Raw genomic sequence first — 19,620 nt, 5'->3', positions numbered from 1 at the left:
TTTCCCTTGTCTTTATAATCTTGCAGTTGGAAGAGAAGTCCTACTTTCTGTTCAAACACTTCCTTCTGCCAACTCAAAGGAGAAAATGTAGGAAAACTGTACAATCTCTCTAGCAGTCATGGCAGTTACCTTTCAAATAGTCACTTTCTCTTTGATAAAAGCAGGCTGGGATATTTTTCTTCATACAAAGTATCAAAAGCAGAAAAAAGGTCCCATATTCCACTGGAACAGAGGTTTGATTTTGTGTTTTTGTGAGTGATGAAGGATATCAGACTAACAAAATGGTGCACTTCTGAGGAAATGTCAAAATAGCTATTGATCTGATCTCCTAGTCACTGAATTCATACATTCTAACTCTGGGGAGCTGCAGTTGGATATGACTCTTGAAAGAATATGTTCACTTTTTGCAGTATCTGTCTTGAAAAGTAAAAGGAGGGTTACAATTTTTTCTTGAGGCTAAGAAAGATTTAAATGGAAATATTTGGTACGACTTAAGCTTTTCCTGTTTTGTAGATTGCTGTAAGTCTTGGTATTCCTATCGTGAAAGCTGAGTGGATTTATAAGGCATGGGAGAAAAGGAACGAAATGTAGGTGTTTATTTTCCTTCAGCCTTTGCCTTGCATCCTATTCACCTGAAGTGTTGTGAGCTTCTGCTTAAATACTGACCTATCACTGATTTATTGACCTTTTCATGCATCTTCTTTCTTTCAGTGATTTCTGTGCAGCTGATGACGACTTTAGAAATCAGTTCAAGGTTCCTCCCTTTCAGGATTGCATGTTAAGTTTCCTGGGATTCTCTGATGATGAGAAAGCTAACATGGAAGAAATGACAGAAATGCAAGGTAGTTGTTTATGAAAACCTGTGGGAAGAATGGGGTGGAGTTTATAATAATAGGTGCCACAGAACTGTTAAGTGAGATACTAATTTCTAACAGGAATATTCTTTCTTCTTGCTAATTTGCCTTTTTTTTAATCTAGGAGGACATTATTTACCAGTTGGTGATGAAAGGTGTACACACTTGGTGGTTGAAGAAAGTACAGTAAAAGACCTTCCATTTGAACCTTTAAAAAAACTTTATGTTGTAAAGCAAGAGGTTAGTGCTGAAAATTCTTTCGAGAATGCTGCTATGTGTGTGCCACATGGAAGCATGTGGTTTCTTATGAAAATATATCTTCCATACCAACTGTGTTACTATTATAGATTCTTTTGAATATTTTTAACTTTGCGTGAAGCTCTGTAATGTGTTCTTAATGTGTGTTTTCTTTTTTCTTTTAGTGGTTTTGGGGTAGCATTCAAATGGATGCCAGAGCTGGAGAGTCCATGTATTTATTTGAGAAGGTGTGTTGGACACTTACACAATGCACAGCATATTTTGGTGGTAAAATTAGCATGCAACATAGTGTATGTGGGACCAGAGATCAGATGGTTTAAAGCAGCATTTAAGTTCCACATAATCCATTATAGATTCTATACACAGAATACTAATTTGGAATAGAAACTTTTTTCTGCTTCCCAGAGGTTTTACTTTTAGTCAAACAAAATACTACTGTTGTTTCCATTTTAAAAAGGGAAAAAGAAGCTTCACCCTTTTTGCCTCGGCTTTTCTAGGATGTTTCCTTCTGTGTTGTGTGTGATCTCTGCAATTGAATTATCTTTGCACTGAGCTGGACACAGAGGATAAACCCACTAAAGGAAGTTTTCTTTCCCTACAGTCAGAGAGTCCTGACTTCAAGAAGTCTGTGTCGCTGCTTTCCCTGAACACTCCCAACAGCAACCGCAAACGGCGCCGCTTGAAAGAGACTCTGGCCCAGCTGACCAGGGAAACAGACGTGTCCCCATTCCCTCCTCGGAAACGCCCCTCAGCTGAACACTCCCTCTCTATTGGGTCCTTGCTGGATATTTCCAACACTCCAGAGTCAAGCACTGCCAATGGAGGTAGAGCTAAAACCTTCCATTCAGCCACACTTACAATGTTTAACAGCTCTTGCATGCAAGTGGAAATGGTGGTGGTAGGGAAGTCTTACAGGTTCTGCTACAGATTTGTAAGGTAATTCCAGGCTTTTTGAAGTGTGGAGGAAAAAATTGGAGTGAAGAGTTCAGACACAGGCCAAGCTGCCTCTTGTCATCACAGTAAGCATGTTCATATCTGAAGGAAAAGATATGGAGGTGATAAATAGGAATTACAGTTGGGTGTTACTCCAAAATGCTTCAAATACTCTGCTGGAAGTCTGTAGCAAATTAGCAGCATAGTAAACAGTAAATCATCTAAAATACTCTCCATAGGATACTTGGAGAAAGGAGGACAAAGATTCTTATCTAAAGGAGTTAAGGGGAAAATTCCTGCAGAGCCCACTCCTAGGTATTTGAAATGTTCTGTTGAGGCAACATGTTTGTGCCAGAAAACTGTCATGTCTAAAACTTCACAAGAATATAAATCATCAACTAGTTTTGATTGAATGGACAGAGCTTTAAATATCTCTGCACGTGCTTCTTGTGGAAGAGAAGAACTGTAAAATTTTGAGTTAGTCAAAAGGTAATACCCAAGTGTTTGTAAAAGGCCTGGTTCCATCATATAAAGGCGGTATCTGGAGCTGCTGCTACTTTAAAAAGGTAAACTCAAATCACATGAGAGCTCTCAATGAGGCACAACCTGCAAGTGATAATTCAGAAGGAATTCAGGAAAGATCAGCTTTCTTAGATGATGCTAGTGCTCTTGTTATCCCAGTAGGGAATTTTCTTCTAATCCAACAGCAGTGGTCAGTTGCAGAATATGCTATTTTGGAAACAACAGATAAGGTACTTATTTCATTGTTAACTATGACAGTAATGAGCTTTGATATCAAAAAAAAGTCGGTATAGGTCTCTGAGATCCAATACATGAGCAAGTATTTCAAAGTCATGAACTGTTCCAGGTCCACCTTGGCTTTAGCTTTAAGAGAAATGAATTTCTTGTGTCTTTTTCCTTCCCCCTATAGGATGAAGTGTCAGTGTTGTGTGCAATGGCTGATTTTAGTAAATGGTTTTGAGCTATACACCTAATGCAAGGGTGGTAGGCAGCTGAGAGTGGTTTACGTGGCAAAGTTGAAAGTAGAAAAGCACTTTTGTACGTAGTGTATAAATAAATAATGCTCAGCCCCTAATCCTTGCTCCCTGCTGAACAAGGTACTAATAATAGGGTCAAGTTGTTGACCTGCCCATAAATGGCTTATTAGTTTCAGTCTAATTTGAGGAATAATTTATTACTGTTGTTCTATGAGTAGGCTGTAATAAAGAGAGCTTCTAGAAAAAGCCCTGGTAACTAGAATATAGCCTTTAAAAAAAAGCCCCAAACTTATCTTCATTTAAAAATTCTGAAGGTGTTGTTTTGGTTTTTTTTGGTTTTTTTTTTTTTTTCTTTGAGGGTAAGGTTTTTTTGGGGGACTCTATTGTAATAAAGCTCTATTTTCTTTTGGGAATATCTCTTCATCAGAAACACCAAAATCCTGTGCAAGGCCTTCCAAAAATTCAACTCCTCTTCCTCTCAAGCAGTCTGCAAGATGGCAGGTTGCAAAGGAATTGTATCAGACAGAAAGTAACTATGTTGATATTCTGACAACAATAATTCAGGTAAGATGGTTTTAAAGCCAGTCCAGGTCAAATGTAATAAGATATCCAGTGTTTACATCAATTACTATCTTCAACCTGTGACTTTCAGGCTTTTGAGGGCTTGGGTGCATCAAAGCTTCATAGGAAGATGACAATATAAGCAGTCTCATGTAATTTTACTGAGATATAAAAATACTCAGTTTCAGGTTGGAAAATACAATTTCTAATCTGGGATCTGCAGTGGTATTGCAATATATATGGAAATTGGAAGTGTCAGGAAAAGATCTTCATGACTAATATTTTAGATATTAGTGAATAGAGAGAGAGGGCAGAGAGAAAAATCTGGTTTTTAAATTATTCCAAGAAGAGCAGAATAGCAAACAACTTACAAGAAAAGCTTAATTTCTTGGAAGTTTATTTCCAGTGTAGCTGATTATCTACTTTAAAAAATGAGCCAAGATGTGTGTGAGTAGAAAAGGAGATGAGAGGGGGTTATGCTGTAGTGATGTATCAAACTAAGTGTTTGTATCTTCAAACCACTCTCCATAACCCACTCTTGCTGAATGGAGGCATCTCAAGATTGTGACTACAGGAAATTATGATCTAGAAGGAAAACACAGTTGCTTTCATAACTGTTTCTAACACAGTGTTTGGCAGTTGGGAGGGCATTAACTTTTTTTCCTCTTAATTCATCAGTTATTTCAAGTTCCATTGGAGAAGGAAGGACAACTTGGGGGACCAATCCTTGCTCAGGAAGAGATCAAGACCATATTTGGCAGCATTCCAGATATTCTTGATGTGCACACTAAAATCAAGGCAAGCTGCACCTTCTTCTCTGCAGGGGAAGCTTTCACAGAGACTGAATCTTTTCTGCATGTTTTCAGTTGCTGGATAGGTGTAGACTCTTCCTGGTGTTGATACATACTCTTCCAAATAGAGGCATCTGCCTTTTCCTGGCAGCATTTCACAGTAGGCTTTTAAAATAGAGAGACTTGCAGGCTGCCTGCAACTTGGGGATTTGTTTGTACAGTTCTTGTTGTTGTTTTTTTCCAATCAATGGGGTCCAGTCTGGTTAATCACACCAGAGATTGATGTGTGCCCACTGAGACTGAGATGAAAGTACAGCTGGGTTTCTGTGTGTCAAATTGGAGTCACCTGCAGCATGCAGTGCAGTGAGAGTTGGTTTGATGCAGTTGTTGTGTTTTCCTTCATCTTTGGTGTTATAAAGATATGAGCAGTGGCAGCAACAAACCAATATTAGTGATTAATCCTTTTCACTTAACGTGAATCCTGAACCTTCAGCTGTGCCCTTCTGTCCCTCTTACTAACTGATGGTGAGTGAGCTTGATCCTTATCAAGCTGATACAGGCTTAAGAGGCTTGGTCTCACTTTCCTTGACACCCTGGTGTAGCAAGTGAGAGGAATCTGTCCTAGTTCTATTTCAATCCTATCTTTCAGACTTAAGTCCTAGATTAGTTGTGCACTCTTAACTAGAATTGGATCAACTGTCCTCTGTGTATCCTTTTCAATATCCCTTTGGGATGCGTTGTGTAGTGTGTGGGATGCAGCAGTGTCATCTTGTTGCAGAGTTGGCTAGTCCTGATGTGCCGCCAGGCTCTACTTGCATTGATATACAACCATGTATACACATTCAGTAAGCCAGAGATCTTTTGTTTTGAGCCCTCAGCAGACTGGAGGGGCTGAATGTGAAATTGTACAGCTTTTAGGATTGTCTGTTTTGTCAGCATGAAAACACACCTAATGATGTGTGTTTGGCAAAATACTGATCCCATTTAATGGCTTTCTGCAGTTTATGCTCAGTTTATTTTCTCTCCCCATCCCTACATGTATTCTAGGAAGACCTGGAAGATCTTATGATAAATTGGACTGAAAGCAAAAGTATTGGTGATATCATTCTTAAATATGTAAGTTCCTGTTTCTTTTTTTATGCTTATGACTATTATCTTGCCTTAAAAACAATCCACTTCTAGGAGCTAGCAAACACAAGCAAGGGACTGCTGAGAAAATTCCAACTTGTATCATTGTATATTTTATTTAGACTTTCCAGTTGAGTTAGGTGATGCACTCCATGTCGAGTGTCTGTCCACTGGTGTGAGGGACTAAAACTACAAATAGCTACAGTTTGAGAGCTGTACTTTGTGACACTACAGGCACACTTTTTACTCAGACATTAAAAGCCACTTCCTGGGCCCTTAGCCATCTGCTGCTTCTGATCAGTAGTAAAGAACTAGGAAAATAACTTTTCATAGAAATTTCTTATGGCCTTTCTCTAGGACTTGAAATGTGTAAGTGAATAGGAGTCCTGTATGGAACAGGAAAGCTAGGTCTGGGACTGCAATGGATTTGAACATAAATAGGCTGCTAGGTATCTTGTGCTTTTGCTGACATGATGATTTTGGGACAAATAGTGCTTGTCATTCAAAAGTTTTCAATCTTTGTTGCTTCTGGTGGTTTAAAAGGTCATTGCAGTTACTGGAGAAAATATCTGTCTGAAATTTCCAAAATTCTCACCAAAAGCCTCTTGCTAGGTGAGAACCTGCCTCCCAGTTGAGCTGCTCAGCAGCTTCTAAGATTGTCACATATTTGCTTGATGCTGGTGAGGGCAGCCTGCGTGTAATCAGCAGCATCAGTCTGGGGCATCTGGCATGCAAAAATATCTTAACTTGTTCTGAGAAGCACGTATGGGTTTACAACACATTTTTTATTATTCTTTATTGCAATGTGCCTTTGAGCAGCTTTGTATGGCTCAGGGCATATGAACATATGTACAATGATACATAATATGTAAAGCAGAGCCCTAACAGTTGTTTCCTTCAGTCAAAAGACTTGTTGAAAACATACCCTCCGTTTGTGAATTTCTTTGAAATGAGCAAGGAGGCGATTACAAGATGTGAAAAGCAGAAGCCAAGGTTTCATGCCTTCCTAAAGGTAAGTGTCTGCAGAACTGAGTCTGAGTAGAACATGGAGACTGTTACCATGTACTACTGAATGCAGTAGATGGAAGAATGTGAAATTTTGAAAGCTTGAAGGAAAGTGAACATCTCTTGGTGAGACAGAAATAAGAAGGATTTCAACTTCAATCCCTCAAGCTCCTCATACAACCCTTTCATAAAAGGTCTGAGTTCCTCCTCTGTTAAACAGCTTTCAAGGTGGTTTGATTATAAGCATTTGTTGCTGGGAAAAGTTCCTCCCAAATACATGTCTTCTCTCTTCTGTAAAGATAACTGGAGCTGCTGCTTTGACTGGTCCCCTCCCAGTGTTTGTGAAACTCATATTTCCAAAGTAGCTTTAAACTTTCTTTGGGCAGCCGTGAAGCTCCAGGGAGGTAGAATTTCTCAATGTTCTTGTGACTAATGAATAGGAGCCTAGCAGTGGAGATCTAACAGGAAGATGATCTTCAAAGAAAGTTATCTGAAGATGAGTCTTAAGACTCCTGAGCTCTTCAGATATGTGTGTACTGTTAATAACGTGGTGTAGCTTTAACTCCTCTTCTATATCCAAATAGTCAAGTAATCACAGTGACAGATTTAAGCTCGTTTTTTCTGAGGGACTAGAAATTATATCCAAGTATTGATATCTAAAAGATGGGGAAGAAATAAGAGAACAGGCTGTCCCCTGTCCCAGTCCACATTAGTAGCTGAAACAAGGGCTGAGGCGCTGATATGGACACTCTAAAACTAGACATTCTGAGAACATCAACCATTGTGCAGTTTTGAATATAATGTAGTTTTTAACATGCTCTGTTAACAACTGTGGTAAACAATTCTCACACTTGTATAGCAATGCTAATTCCAAGGAAGGCAGTTTTTCTCTGATCTTGTGCTTTTCTTGTGTATGTGTGTAAGAAAAAAGTAAACTTAATTTCCTTTTTCCCAGATAAATCAAGCTAAACCTGAATGTGGCCGCCAAAGCCTAGCTGAGCTCCTTATCCGTCCTGTTCAAAGGCTGCCCAGTGTTGCCCTCCTACTAAATGGTAACCCAGTGATACAATTGTTATTAGTTTGTCTGTGAAGGTGTTAAAAACACAAGATAACATCTACTTTTTGTCGTCATTATCAATGGCTTTTCTCATCTAAAACAAGCCTGATGATGTGAGTTAACCATGGTTACTGGCAGTCAGTGGGACCCACTACTGAAGAAGGAATGCTTCTGACTAAATTCCACTTGTTCATACATTTGTATGCAGGATACAGATAGAGGAACAGTTTGCACTGACAGTTCTGTCTCTTCAAACAAGAATATAATTGAGATTCAAATGAAACTGACATAAACTAAAGAGCAATTCATAATGACAAGGCTTATAGTTTCATGTATTCCACCTGGTATCAACCACTTTATTTTGTTAATAAAAATAATAAAAAATCCACATCATCGCCCTTTGTTTCAGGTAGAAAAAGAATTCTATGCTTGTCTCTGCACTTCAATTTAATTTTTTAAAATAGTTTAGGGGTTTGGTTTTTATATCGTATGTGGGTTTTTTTCTTAATGAGACGCCTGGACAACTTCTGTTCAGCCTAGTTCTTTAACTGTGCTATTTGGACTCCAGAATACATCTGATTTCTTCAGTTGGCTTATCTTAACTCAGTTTAAACTTGAGTTTTTCATATTTCTTTTCAGACACTTGTAATATGTGTGGAGTTTTTATTTCTGTAATTTTTTCTCTAATTGTAGATATTAAGAAACATACAGCTGAAGAGAACCCAGATAAAATAACTCTAGAGAGAGCTATTGAATCATTAAAGGAGGTGATGACGTAAGTCATGTTCATTCTATGGAACAGACTGTTGAACATAATGCATTTAGATCCCTCTGTTCCTTCTAAGTTGCTGTCAGTGTTTTGTTGCCACAAGTAACAGTAAGTAAACATAACTGTATGTGTTCTTCAGCCTCCCTTTGGCTGCTGTTGTGACGTTGGTGTTCTGTGCCAGAGCTCTGAAGGAGTCTGATGTGGTTATCCAGCATTTGTACCTGAACCTCTGCTGACTCCCTGCCTCAGCAGGGGATCTCTTCAGTCCTCTGTTCTTACTTCTGTCTCTTCTGTCTGGGATGGAAGAGATGGGTTTTGTCTTTAAATCTTACTTCTGTGCATATATCCACTGAAAGGACAGACTTTTGGTAGGAGATTAGTCTCTTCTGGTCCTCTATTAGCTCTTCTTGGCACTGTTCCATGAGTTAATTAGTTGAAAGCTGAAGTTGTTTAGATTGTCTCACCTCTTTTGAAGTGTAGTGTACGTCTCCACCAACAAGAACTCCTGCATTAATTGGGTAAATGTTTGTCCAGTTTTAACAACAACTTTTAAATTGTAATTGTTCTTGCATCTGTTGCTTGGTGAGCTGCAGTCCTGATTTGGGGGGACAGAACACAGGCTGTAAAGATCTGCGTTGTGTCAGTCTGTAGTTCAAAATCTTGCAGGGCAGAGGAGGGGAATATTAACTGATTGGTGTGTCAAGTGCTGGTAACATGATAAAGAATAGTGTTCTAGGGCTGAAGTTTCCTATGTGATTTTCATGTTTTGTTAGGCAAATGTGGCAAGTGCTGCTGTATAAATTCTATCCCTGAATGTTTAGCTTTATTATTTTTGTATGTCTTAAATGCAGTGCATCCATTTACTGTTGCTTGGTGTTGAAGATTAATATAATATGCTTTTCTCAGACACATTAATGAAGACAAAAGAAAAACAGAGGCACAAAGGCAGTTCTTTGATGTTGTCTATGAAGTGGATGGATGTCCAGTAAGTAATTCCTCCAAAGCTGCAGATCTGTTAAATGACTGCAGTAGTTTGTTCCCTTTGCAAAAGTGTGTGAGGTTACAATGCAGTGGTGCTGGTTTAAACAGATTGCCAGTGTTAAGCTGTAAGCAAGCAGTAATCCAGCCCTAGAACTAAATGCTTAATGAGCTTTTTGCTTCTGTCATTTAGGCCAATCTCCTATCCTCTCACCGGAGCTTGGTTCAGCGCCTGGAAACTGTAGCACTTGGTGATGACATCTGTGACAGGGGAGAGCAGGTCACGCTCTTTCTGTTCAATGACTGCCTAGAGGTAAGGTGACCATACCAGTACATCCCATGAAATGAATTGTAAGAGGCTTCACACTACACATGCACATACACAAGTAAAATTTAAGAACTTTTGAGGCAGAATTCTAAGTCACAGATTGCTGATAGGTCAACATGTGCTGATGTTTCCTTTCCATTAACTGCTGTATAAGCCAACATAGTCATGTCTGCATGGCTGAGAGGTGTTAATGTAGCCTTTAATGTCTTGCAGCCAGAGTAAAAACATAAAAGCAGCTTAATATATTAGCTAGATCTGTATATTCTTAGGCTACCAAAAGAAAAAAATCACAATATATGCCTTAGACTAAAAATGCGTTAGGAAGAACTAGAGTGGAAAAATCTAACTGGATTTTGGAGACTAATGTGGGAAAATGGAATTTATGAGGGACACTTCCATAAAGTACTTGTTGCTGTCCGCAGCAGTGAAGAACATTGTCTTCATGGAAGACCAACTGTAAAATAATTCAAAATTAGTGTTGTCCTAAGCAGCACTTAGAGACAAAAGGCTGTTGTTGTGACTAGTGATGAACTCTTCCCAGGAGTACAGTTGACTCAGTTTCATCACTTCTTGTAAAGGAAGAAAAGGAGAATAAAACCACTTTTAATAAAGCTTCTTGGCTTGTCTCTTGGACAAGAGACAAACAACTGAAGATGCATTACTTTAACACAAGTATCTTACATGTTTTTTGTGCAAAGCCTGCTCAATGGCTGAATACAAAAGCAACAGCAAGTGATATTTCTAGTACATAACACACCACACCTTAAATTGGTTCGTGCGTGTAGATTTTGTCTTTTCTGTTTAAATCTAGACTACCTTGTGATAGATTTCAAAGGGCCCTTGTTTGTCATGCAGGGTAGAATTGAGGTCTGTAACGCAAAATTACTTTCTCTCTAGGTATGTTTAAAAAATTTATTGTATTTTTCAGCTGAGTGTTTTGATGCCAAGTAACAAATATTGCTGGGCCGCTTGAACTGTAGGCAGTGAATAGTGAGATAAGTGAATTCCTTTAAGATTTATGTGGTAGAGTAGCAAGATTTTCTGTGCCTTCCTGTGTAGTAGAAGGTAAAAAAAAAATAGAAAGGAAAGGAAACAATGGCAAGAGATCTTCCAGCTGACCCTTTCTCTTCTATTTAACTGCAGATTGCGAGGAAACGGCATAAAGTTATTGGAGTTTTCAAGAGTCCCCATGGCCACACAAGGCCTCCTGCATCTCTCAAGCATGTTGTTCTTATGCCTCTCTCCCAAATCAAGAAAGTTCTGGACATCAGGGAGACAGAAGGTCTGTGTGTTTTGAAGTGCTGTGGTAGCTAATGAAAACTGTTTCAGAATGTGAAGGGGGAAGCTCTGCTGTTGTGGGATGGAATGCTAAGGTGTATTTATTGTATGGTATGTTAGGTATGTGGTTTTAGTAAAAGCTTCTGTTTGAAGTTCTATGTGAGCCTGAGAATTCCTTGCACTGATAGCTTTTGGCTTTTCAAGAATCACTGCAGGATGCTGAATTTGGCAGAACTACTAGATGGCATTAGCATAAGCCAACCAATTGGCAGTGTGAGATAAACTGAGTTAAACACTTGACAGCTCTGGATTAACAAAATAAAAACCAAACTTCAAACTTCAGCCCAGAGCATTAGATTGGCCAGAGAAAAGTTGGTGTGAAACCAAATTTTCTTTTAACTGGTGATGATAATTCTCAGGAGGAGCTGTTTGGCATCTTAAAAAATGACTTAATATCTTTGTCTGCTTTGCCATACTGCTCCAGCCTTGATAGTGACTTACAAAGAATCTAGTCACACCAGTTTCTAGATTTCTATTCTGGCAAGATTTGGTGTTTCACTGTAAGTGATAATATATACATCATGTGTTCTGCTTTTGCTCTGAAGCACCTGAACACAGAAACCCAATTAAAAAGAGAAATGGCAAAGAGGGTGGGTGAGCCTGACTACTCTGCAGATTGATTGGTGAATAATCAGCTGTTGCATGAACAGCTGATTGCAGCCTCTTAATGATGGCTGTGGACAGAACTCTGCTCTTGCAAGTGATACAACAGCTCTTGTGTAAATAAAGACAAAATCATTGCATCAAATCATGTAGTCTGTAGTTTCAGCTCCTGGCAGACAGAGGGTTGACCCTTCTGAAGGTTTCCCCCTGAATAATATGAAAAAATCATTATTCTTTGTATTAACTCCTTGCCTTTTTTAAATAAACTGCAGATTGCCAGAAAGCCTTTGCCTTAGTTGTGAGGCCACCTACAGAACTCAACAACAAGCTGCTCAGTTTCCAGATGACAACTGAAGACCCTCGCAAGGAGGACTGGCTGAAGATGTTGTGTCGGCATGTGGCCAACACTATTTGTAAAGCAGATGCAGTAAGTACTCTGGAACCATGTTGCTGATTCAAATATTTCCCTCTTATTGGCTTTAATCACCTGAAGCTAAAGAAGTTAATCATGGACATGCCTGAGGTAAAGTAGAGCAGAAAACATTTGTGCTAACGTGTCTGCAAGTGAGTGGTTAAAAGGTAGAGAAGGAAACAGCCTGGAAGTTAGTTTGTGCGGAAGATAAGTAGTGCTTAAAAATCAAAAACTATTTATAATTAATTTGTGGTGGTGAAAGGGTATGATTCAACTCTGCACTGTACATCTAACAAGAATTGTGTTCAGCTTGCTTCTTTCGCAGCTATGATTGAATTTACAATCCCAGTGTTATGAATCACTTGGTTTGGCTTAACTGTGTTAGGTTGAATTCTTTGTTCTACACTTTATCTGCGCCATAATGCAAGAGACATGAAGCATCTTCCTCCCATAGACAGAAGCCTCCAGCCTTAAAACAAGGAAATAAGAAAAACAGTGAAATAAAGGAGTCACTTGTCACATTTCTAGAAGTTCAGTGTGTGGGCTTTCTGCAGTCAGAAACCCACTAATTTGAGGAGTAGATCCTCTCCAATTACAGCAAGAGGCTTTCAGCTAATGTGTTAATTATGTAAAAGTCTATGCATATCAGTCATCTCAATTTGCTGAAAATATGTGCAGTACATATAGCTGAAGCTACTTGGTGTAAACTGGAAATGTTTTATGTTCTGCAGTGTGTTCTTATAGTACAATATTTGTGACTTTTAAAGACATGCTTGTTACAGGAGAGGTAATTGAGTAATGAAAACAGCATCTTAGTTTTATTTTGTTTGTCTCGTGATCTAGGGACTTAGGAATAAGAGACTTGGCTTTGTGGTGCCCCTTTCCTTTTTAGGTCCTGAGTAGGAAAAGTGCTGATTTGGAAGTGTTAATTTAATCTGTGTGTTGCCTGTCTTCAGTAATTTTTGTCACATATAACTTGGATTTTTAATAGAAATTGAACCCTTGTGTAATAAATGTATTGTTCCCTCTTGCCCCAAGACATTCAGAATTGCACGCTGGCAAATTGTAACCTTCCGTGCTGAATCCCATTAGTTATAATTTGTGTAATTACTGCTTTGTACCAGCTATATAGTACTTCTTTCTTGCTGATTTAAGTGTCAAATTGAGCTTAAATTTAAGCACTTTTCCCTGTTTTTAGGGTTCTAGAGCATCATGTGAGTGAGAACATTGACTTTGCCACCTGGTGGCAGCAAAGGCTTTGGCTGCCCTTCCTTAGGCCTTGGGAATGGCCATAAAACTGCTGTCTGGGGTCCTTCTGAGATTTTTTGTTTTTTAGATGCAAAATGTCTTTTCTCAAAATAAAGACAAAAAACAGTGAAAAAAATCATCCCAGCAACTTCCAACTCCCATGTGTGCCCCGTCTGCCCCCCCCCCCCAAGTTTTGTAAAGTAGGTAGCCAGAGATTGCTTTGCATGTACTGGTGTTTAAGAATGAGACATGGAAAAACCCCCAAACTCCTGGCTGTTCTGCAACATTTATTGCAGTAAAGCTGAAAGATTTTAGTCTTAATGTTTGACAGCTGCAGCTCTCAAGATTTCACTTCAGAAATGTGCTAGATGTGCCAGTGGAATAAAGCAGTGTTTACCTTGGAAACTCCCTAGGGATGCCTCAGAACGACTGCCTTTAATTTGGTCAACCCTGGACTTGAAACTGAATGAGACAAACTGAATGTTAAACTACTGATGAAGGGTTTCACAAACTGACTGTACCAGCTGTTGATCTATTGAAATGGCTTGAAATAGCTGCTGGACTGTATAAAGAGTTAAATATGGAAGAGTATGGCAATTAAAACCTCTAAATGGGATCTAATGAACTAGAAAGCAAGTGCTGATATTTGACCATTATTAAGATTATTTTTGTCTACAGGAAAATCTCATTTATGTTGTTGATCCTGATTCAGTTGAAGTAAATACTAAAGATATGGACAGTACTTTAAGCAGAGCATCCAGGGCAATAAAGAAAACATCAAAAAAGGTAAGCTAGTATAAAGATAGTGCTTTTTAGTCAGAGAATTGTGCTGGGATTCCTGTTTCAGGTGGTTTGTAGTATTTACAGTAGTGACAGGAAAAACTTAATCTGAACTAAAACTCTTAAGGATAAGCTCCTTAAAGAAAGAAGGAGAGGAGTGTTTAAGGTTTTGGAATATCTGTATATAGTCTTAAGTATTACAGTCATAAGTATTATGTAGTCATTTTTGAGTCTGTTATGGAACTTATACTGTTTAATACTTTGAGTCTTTTAAATATAATGCAAAATTGAGAACAATTTAAAGGAGAAGAGGGCCTGACTGTGCAGGACTGAGGGATGTGGGGAAGCCTAGGTGACCAGATCTTATTTTGACTTCTCCCTGAATCTTTTCCCTTTTCCCCTGCTGTGTTATCCTCATATTTGGACAGAATGAGGGATAGTAAGGATGATGGGGAGCCTTTAAGAGTGAAATCACTTTGGTTGTGGGTGTTTGCCTGGTTGTGATCCAGTCACACCAACACTTGATACACATCCTAGGGATGTTCAGAATTTGAATGGTAGCCTGTATAATGGTAGTTATTACAGCCTGGTTTTTGTCAGTGTTTAACCACTTGTCAAACTCCTCAGGTTACAAGAGCCTTTTCTTTCTCCAAAACACCCAAGAGAGCTCTTCACAGGGCTTTGATGTCTCACAGTGCCACAGAAGGGAGGAGCCCCAGCTCCAGCAACCAGAGTTACATCGGCAGCCGCCTGACGAGCACCTCGTCCTTGGCGGTGAGTGATCTGCTGTGCAGGCCAAGGAGGTCACCATCTTAACATCACACTTCTTTCATGTCTGCTGCTGCTCTCACTTGACCAATTTCAACATCCACAGTGGGGAAAAAAATATTTTTAACTGCATTCATAGCCATATTATTTTCAAGAGCTGTTTAATGAGAAGCCTTACTTGCTGAAAATGCAGAAAAATCTTGATGCACTAGTAAGTGGGAGTTGCCTTATACATATAGGTTGAAAAACGCCACCAATCCCTTTTGCTAGGGGTGGAATATGTTTCCTCTTCTGAGAGAGTGGTACAGTTTCAACACAAGTCTTATATTGGTTCATGCTTTTGATTTTGAACGCTAGAAATGTGGTGTACAACCCTGAATAGTGTGGTGAATGTTTCAGTCAAAGTAGTGAGATGACAGACATCCTGTGAAGCAAACTGGGAAGGAAGGCTGGGGAAATATAGATGCTGCAGCCTGCAAGTTTTTAAACAACAACAAGGAAATTATCTCCTCATAAATGTTTAAGAAAACTTGGTAAAATAAAATATTGTTCTACATATTGCAACTCTTCTGCTATGCCTGGCTGCCTGTTAAAGCTTTCTTCTGCTGCATTAGGCTAAACTCAATTTCCTAACACAGTCTAGTAAAGCAGACTAGATTTGGAGGAATCTTTTCATCATCTTTGCTTTTTTTATAGTGTTTGAGTAAATTTGATGAGTAAACACCTACTTTCTAGTCTGTAGTTTGTGGGACAGAAGGCCAAGAAAAACAGGATTCCTCCTGTTCATCTTTCTACTACTGACTGATGTGTCGTTACTTTAATATTGAGATAATGCAGTATGTTTGAGTGGCCATTAAATTGTACAACATAAAGATATAGCCCTGCTCTCCCACATGAGAAAATATGAACCAATAAGAGAGGAAGTATCACAGCAGACTCCCTTGCTTTAGAGGAAATAAAAAATCTACCAGTGAGGCTATAGCCCAGTTCTCTGTAGAGAGATTTTCTTCCTTCTATTATGATTATGCCAACAATTGTTTTTGCACTCTAATTGTCTTCATTTTGATACAGCACTGTATCTCATTTCTCATGAACTTGCAAGTCATGTACTTTTCTTTTTGTGTATAAAATACTTGTTTCCACAAAATCATAGGAACTTGCAGTAGCAAAACCGTGTTCCTGTTTCAGATTCTTCCCAGAGCTCTTGGGACCTCTGTGGTAATAAGCTGCAGCTTGGCAGCAGATCATGTGTTGTGTTTTTTTTTTTTTTTTAAACAATCCCACACACCACTGAACTTGCGTAAAGCCTTTTTGGTTCAATGATAAGGTGGAAGGGAAAAGAGGTCTGGATTCCAGCCCCTCAAGTTGGAATACCAGTGCAGTTGTTGAGTAGGAAACTAAAACTGCAGGAAATGTGTCTGAGTCCATTAAGAGTTGAAGCTGTTATTCAGACATATTGTTTTATTTCAATTAAATCCTGGCCCATGCTTATGTAGGAATTTTTTGGTGTAGGAAAAAACATAGAGTAAAAATATCAATAAAGCTTTGGATGCTTTTTTTCTTGTTTGGACTAACTCTTAAACTCTTCCTAATTGTAGATTGCTCATTCATCTTCTACGTGCAGCCTAAGTGGATCTGTCAAATGTGCTGTTAATGTCCATTGCTCCAGTTCTGTTGACTGGAGCTCCCAAAATTCCAAGCCTCGACCTGTGCTGTGTCCTGGCTCTCCAAATACTCATCTTTCAAACACTGTAGAAGCAAAAGTCTCTTCCAACTTAAATGGTCATGCCTTGGACAGACCATGTGCTCTCCCTGTTATTACTGCCACTTGTGCTGATGCTGGAGATCATAACCAGCGTGGTGCTGGAAAATTCTGTGCATCAGGCCCTGACTGAAGTGAGCAAGAAATCCTGAATTCTCTAAGCTAAGAGAGCATGGTACAGCTCTAATGCACAAAGGGCTTCAAATGGTGCTGGGTTCTTCTTTAATGTGCTCTAATGCACAGGGTTGGAGTCAACACTCACACACGTTTCTGGTTCTGGGTGCAAGATTTATTCTTTCACAAACACTTTGAAATGTCATTTTTCTGAGGTCTTTTTTTTTAAATTTATTTGCAATTGAATTACTTATTGTTTCAGTTCAGTTGTCCAAGTGCCCATGTAGCTCACTGGCCAGAGTTCTGAGAACTTTAATAACTTGGTTGTAGGGAAGCCTTGAGCAGCTCATTTTACCTGTGGTTTTAGTTTTTTGTTCCCTCTCTGTAAATAGAAAAAATATCTGGTATAAAATACTTGAGAGTCTAATAAGAGCTGCTCTATAAAGAGAAGTTTAATTTTCAGATATTACCAATGACTGCAAATGGAGGACATGCCATAAACAGGCACAGGACTTGTTTATAGTGAAGTGTATATCCCTACCTGCCCAAATATCCCTATTTAAAAGATTCTTGAAGCATGCAGGTGCACAAGCTGCCTAGCTACTGTGACCTGTTGATGTGCTGAGAAGCTTGGCTGGGCTGTAAAGAGCAACAGAAGATTGCTTGTGAAAGTATCTTGAGGTCTAATGTGAAAAGAATATAAAATCTCAGCTAATCCAAAGAGGTTTACTTTTAGTGCTACATATTGATGTGTTGGTTTCACTGTAATTAAGTCTCAGAAGCAGCTTATTCTCCAAGCATCAGAAAAGTCAGCTTCTTGCCTAGTGTGTGCCCATCCAGGCACAGCTAAAGCAAGCCCTGACAAATCATTGGGATGTGTGTTGCCTCCTGCAGCCAAGGAGACATGTGTTTGGCATCTCATTTGGGGCTCAGAGCTGATGATAATACAGAAAGTTGTAGAATTGGAGGGGGAGCTGTTTCTCTAAGAGATTATCATAGTGTATCTTGTCTTCATTTTGGAGGGAGATTATTACTGCAAAATGTGCTGCAAGATGTATACTAATACTTGTTAGCAGCAACTCTTCAAAAACGTTCTTGCATTCCAAATCTCTCAAGGCTGGTAACAAGGAAAAAAGTCTTTCTTCTGCAATTTTTAAAGTGTGTTAAGTTTTCTGTTCAAACTCTAGAAATGCTGACTCATTAATTTCAAAAGCTTCCTATCTTCAAGATCTTCTGCACTCACACATTCCTTGTATGCCATGTCAAGGTTGAGAAATGATTGCTGCACTATTGATAATGGCTCATAACTGATCAATAACTTTTTTTTTGTCCAACAGGGTGTTCCTTCTCCTTCCTTGGTCAGCCTTCCCTCAATCTTTGAAAGGAGGAGTCACACACTAAGCCGATCAACAACCCACTTGATATGAGGCAGGTTGAAAAGACTCTGCTGTGTGGGAGTGACTGACAGACAGACAGGTGGCTGGGCAGTGAGTGACCTGCTACTGACATGAATGGTACCTTAGTCATTAGCACTTAGCAGTGATTAGCAAAATGTTAGATAACACTAAATTAGTCACAAGGGGGGTTTTATCAGTGGAATAAGTGACCTGGCCTTCGTTTAAACACAGTCTTCCCTTGCACAGATCTATTTCCTTCCAAATGAAGCATTTTCTTCTATGGAAATTGTCCCCTCCAGGCAATAAACTGGTTTGTCAGCTCTTGAAATGAAGATGATGAACACATAATTTACTGCTAGTTTGGATGACTCTTACGCTTGCCTAACTTCATCTGCTGGCAGAGCACTCTAATGTTGGAATTGTGGATTTCTTACATGGAGATATGTTATGAAGTACCTGACCTTTCAAGTATGACAGTTAACCTGTTGTACAGCTGCTTATTCCAGATATTTTATAAATGTAGTTGTTTGTAATTAAATAGAATTGGGTTTTGTGATTATCATCTCTTGCAGCCTAACTGTAACACAGTGGTATGAGGAGCTTTGACCACCAAAAGTGATCAGTTGAATCCTTTGTCTTGCTTTGAAGTGGAAGTCTGAGGAAAAGAATTCCACTCCTGTTTAGTAGGGTTGTTAAAAAACCAAACCCCCACACCTTCCCCATACTTGGTTAACAAATCATTATTTAATGCATGGGATTCTTGGTGTGACATTGTAACTCGAGGGTCCAATTTTGGCGCGTCAAATTTCAGCGTAGTACTCCTAAGGCTTTTACCTGGCTTTCTCATGTATTTATGTCTTCCTTTAAAACTCTGTTCACTTCTGTTGTCTCTGAACAGTTTGTACCATGCACTCTCACAAACTATCTAAATATGTAAATTTCTGCATTTCATTAACAGTTCAACTGTCTATATCAGGAGTTCACAACTTCTGGTTTCTTTTTAACCACCTGTGTTTTGTCTTGTATCTATATGTAACTAGTGATGCTTTTGAATATGTCAGACTGCACTGTTTTTTATATCTCTTTTTACCAATCTGAGCAATGTAAATAAATTGTTTAAAATATCACTGCTTCTGGCTTTGCTAAACAAGCTTTTATGAAGGTTTACTTTTTTATGTGGGGAAAAAAAAAGCATTGTTGGGCTCTAGCCTACAACTGTACTCTGATTATCTATGTAGTTATTCCTAATAAAGTATACGATGTGGTAGGCCTGAATATTTTTTTGTTTTTTCTTAATATATTCATGAATCTCCCCTGGATCTGTGTCCAGACCATGGTTTGGATTTTTTTTGTCCTTGTCCATTTAGAATAAGCATCTGAGCTGAATATGCACTGACACGTATCATAAAGTGGCTCTAGAAGAGAAACTATTCAATAAATACTATGCTAAAAATCCAACAGTAGTTCTTGGTTTCTGTTTTTTTTTTTTTTGTTATTTTTGGCAGGGCCTCTTCAACTTAGTAACTTCTGTGCAGTCT

General features: G+C 38.8%; 1 protein-coding gene across 2 annotated transcripts in view; it reads left to right on the top strand.

Moving 5' to 3' along the window:
• The window catches only part of ECT2 (epithelial cell transforming 2), a 31,243-nt gene extending 11,844 nt beyond the window's left edge, over positions 1-19,399 (top strand). The window contains exons 8-26 of one of the 2 annotated variants that reach the window (XM_048314915.1): positions 514-587; positions 712-842; positions 979-1,094; positions 1,277-1,339; positions 1,714-1,936; positions 3,471-3,607; positions 4,283-4,402; positions 5,443-5,511; positions 6,425-6,535; positions 7,484-7,580; positions 8,279-8,360; positions 9,261-9,339; positions 9,526-9,645; positions 10,804-10,942; positions 11,874-12,028; positions 13,940-14,047; positions 14,669-14,815; positions 18,023-18,113; positions 18,329-19,399. In XM_048314915.1, coding sequence (XP_048170872.1) covers positions 514-587; positions 712-842; positions 979-1,094; positions 1,277-1,339; positions 1,714-1,936; positions 3,471-3,607; positions 4,283-4,402; positions 5,443-5,511; positions 6,425-6,535; positions 7,484-7,580; positions 8,279-8,360; positions 9,261-9,339; positions 9,526-9,645; positions 10,804-10,942; positions 11,874-12,028; positions 13,940-14,047; positions 14,669-14,815; positions 18,023-18,112 — 2,061 coding nt within the window. In that variant the 3' untranslated portion in view covers position 18,113; positions 18,329-19,399. Of the gene's footprint in view, positions 1-513; positions 588-711; positions 843-978; positions 1,095-1,276; positions 1,340-1,713; positions 1,937-3,470; positions 3,608-4,282; positions 4,403-5,442; positions 5,512-6,424; positions 6,536-7,483; positions 7,581-8,278; positions 8,361-9,260; positions 9,340-9,525; positions 9,646-10,803; positions 10,943-11,873; positions 12,029-13,939; positions 14,048-14,668; positions 14,816-18,022 lie in introns of both variants that reach the window. The other variant, XM_048314914.1, reaches the window with a different exon arrangement.
• The last annotated feature ends 221 nt before the right edge of the window (positions 19,400-19,620 follow it).

The sequence above is a fragment of the Corvus hawaiiensis genome, chromosome 10 (genome assembly GCF_020740725.1).
Source record: "Corvus hawaiiensis isolate bCorHaw1 chromosome 10, bCorHaw1.pri.cur, whole genome shotgun sequence".
Lineage (NCBI taxonomy): Eukaryota > Metazoa > Chordata > Aves > Passeriformes > Corvidae > Corvus > Corvus hawaiiensis.
The sequence above is the reverse complement of the archived record's forward strand: the minus strand, read 5'-3'. Positions and strand labels throughout refer to the sequence as shown.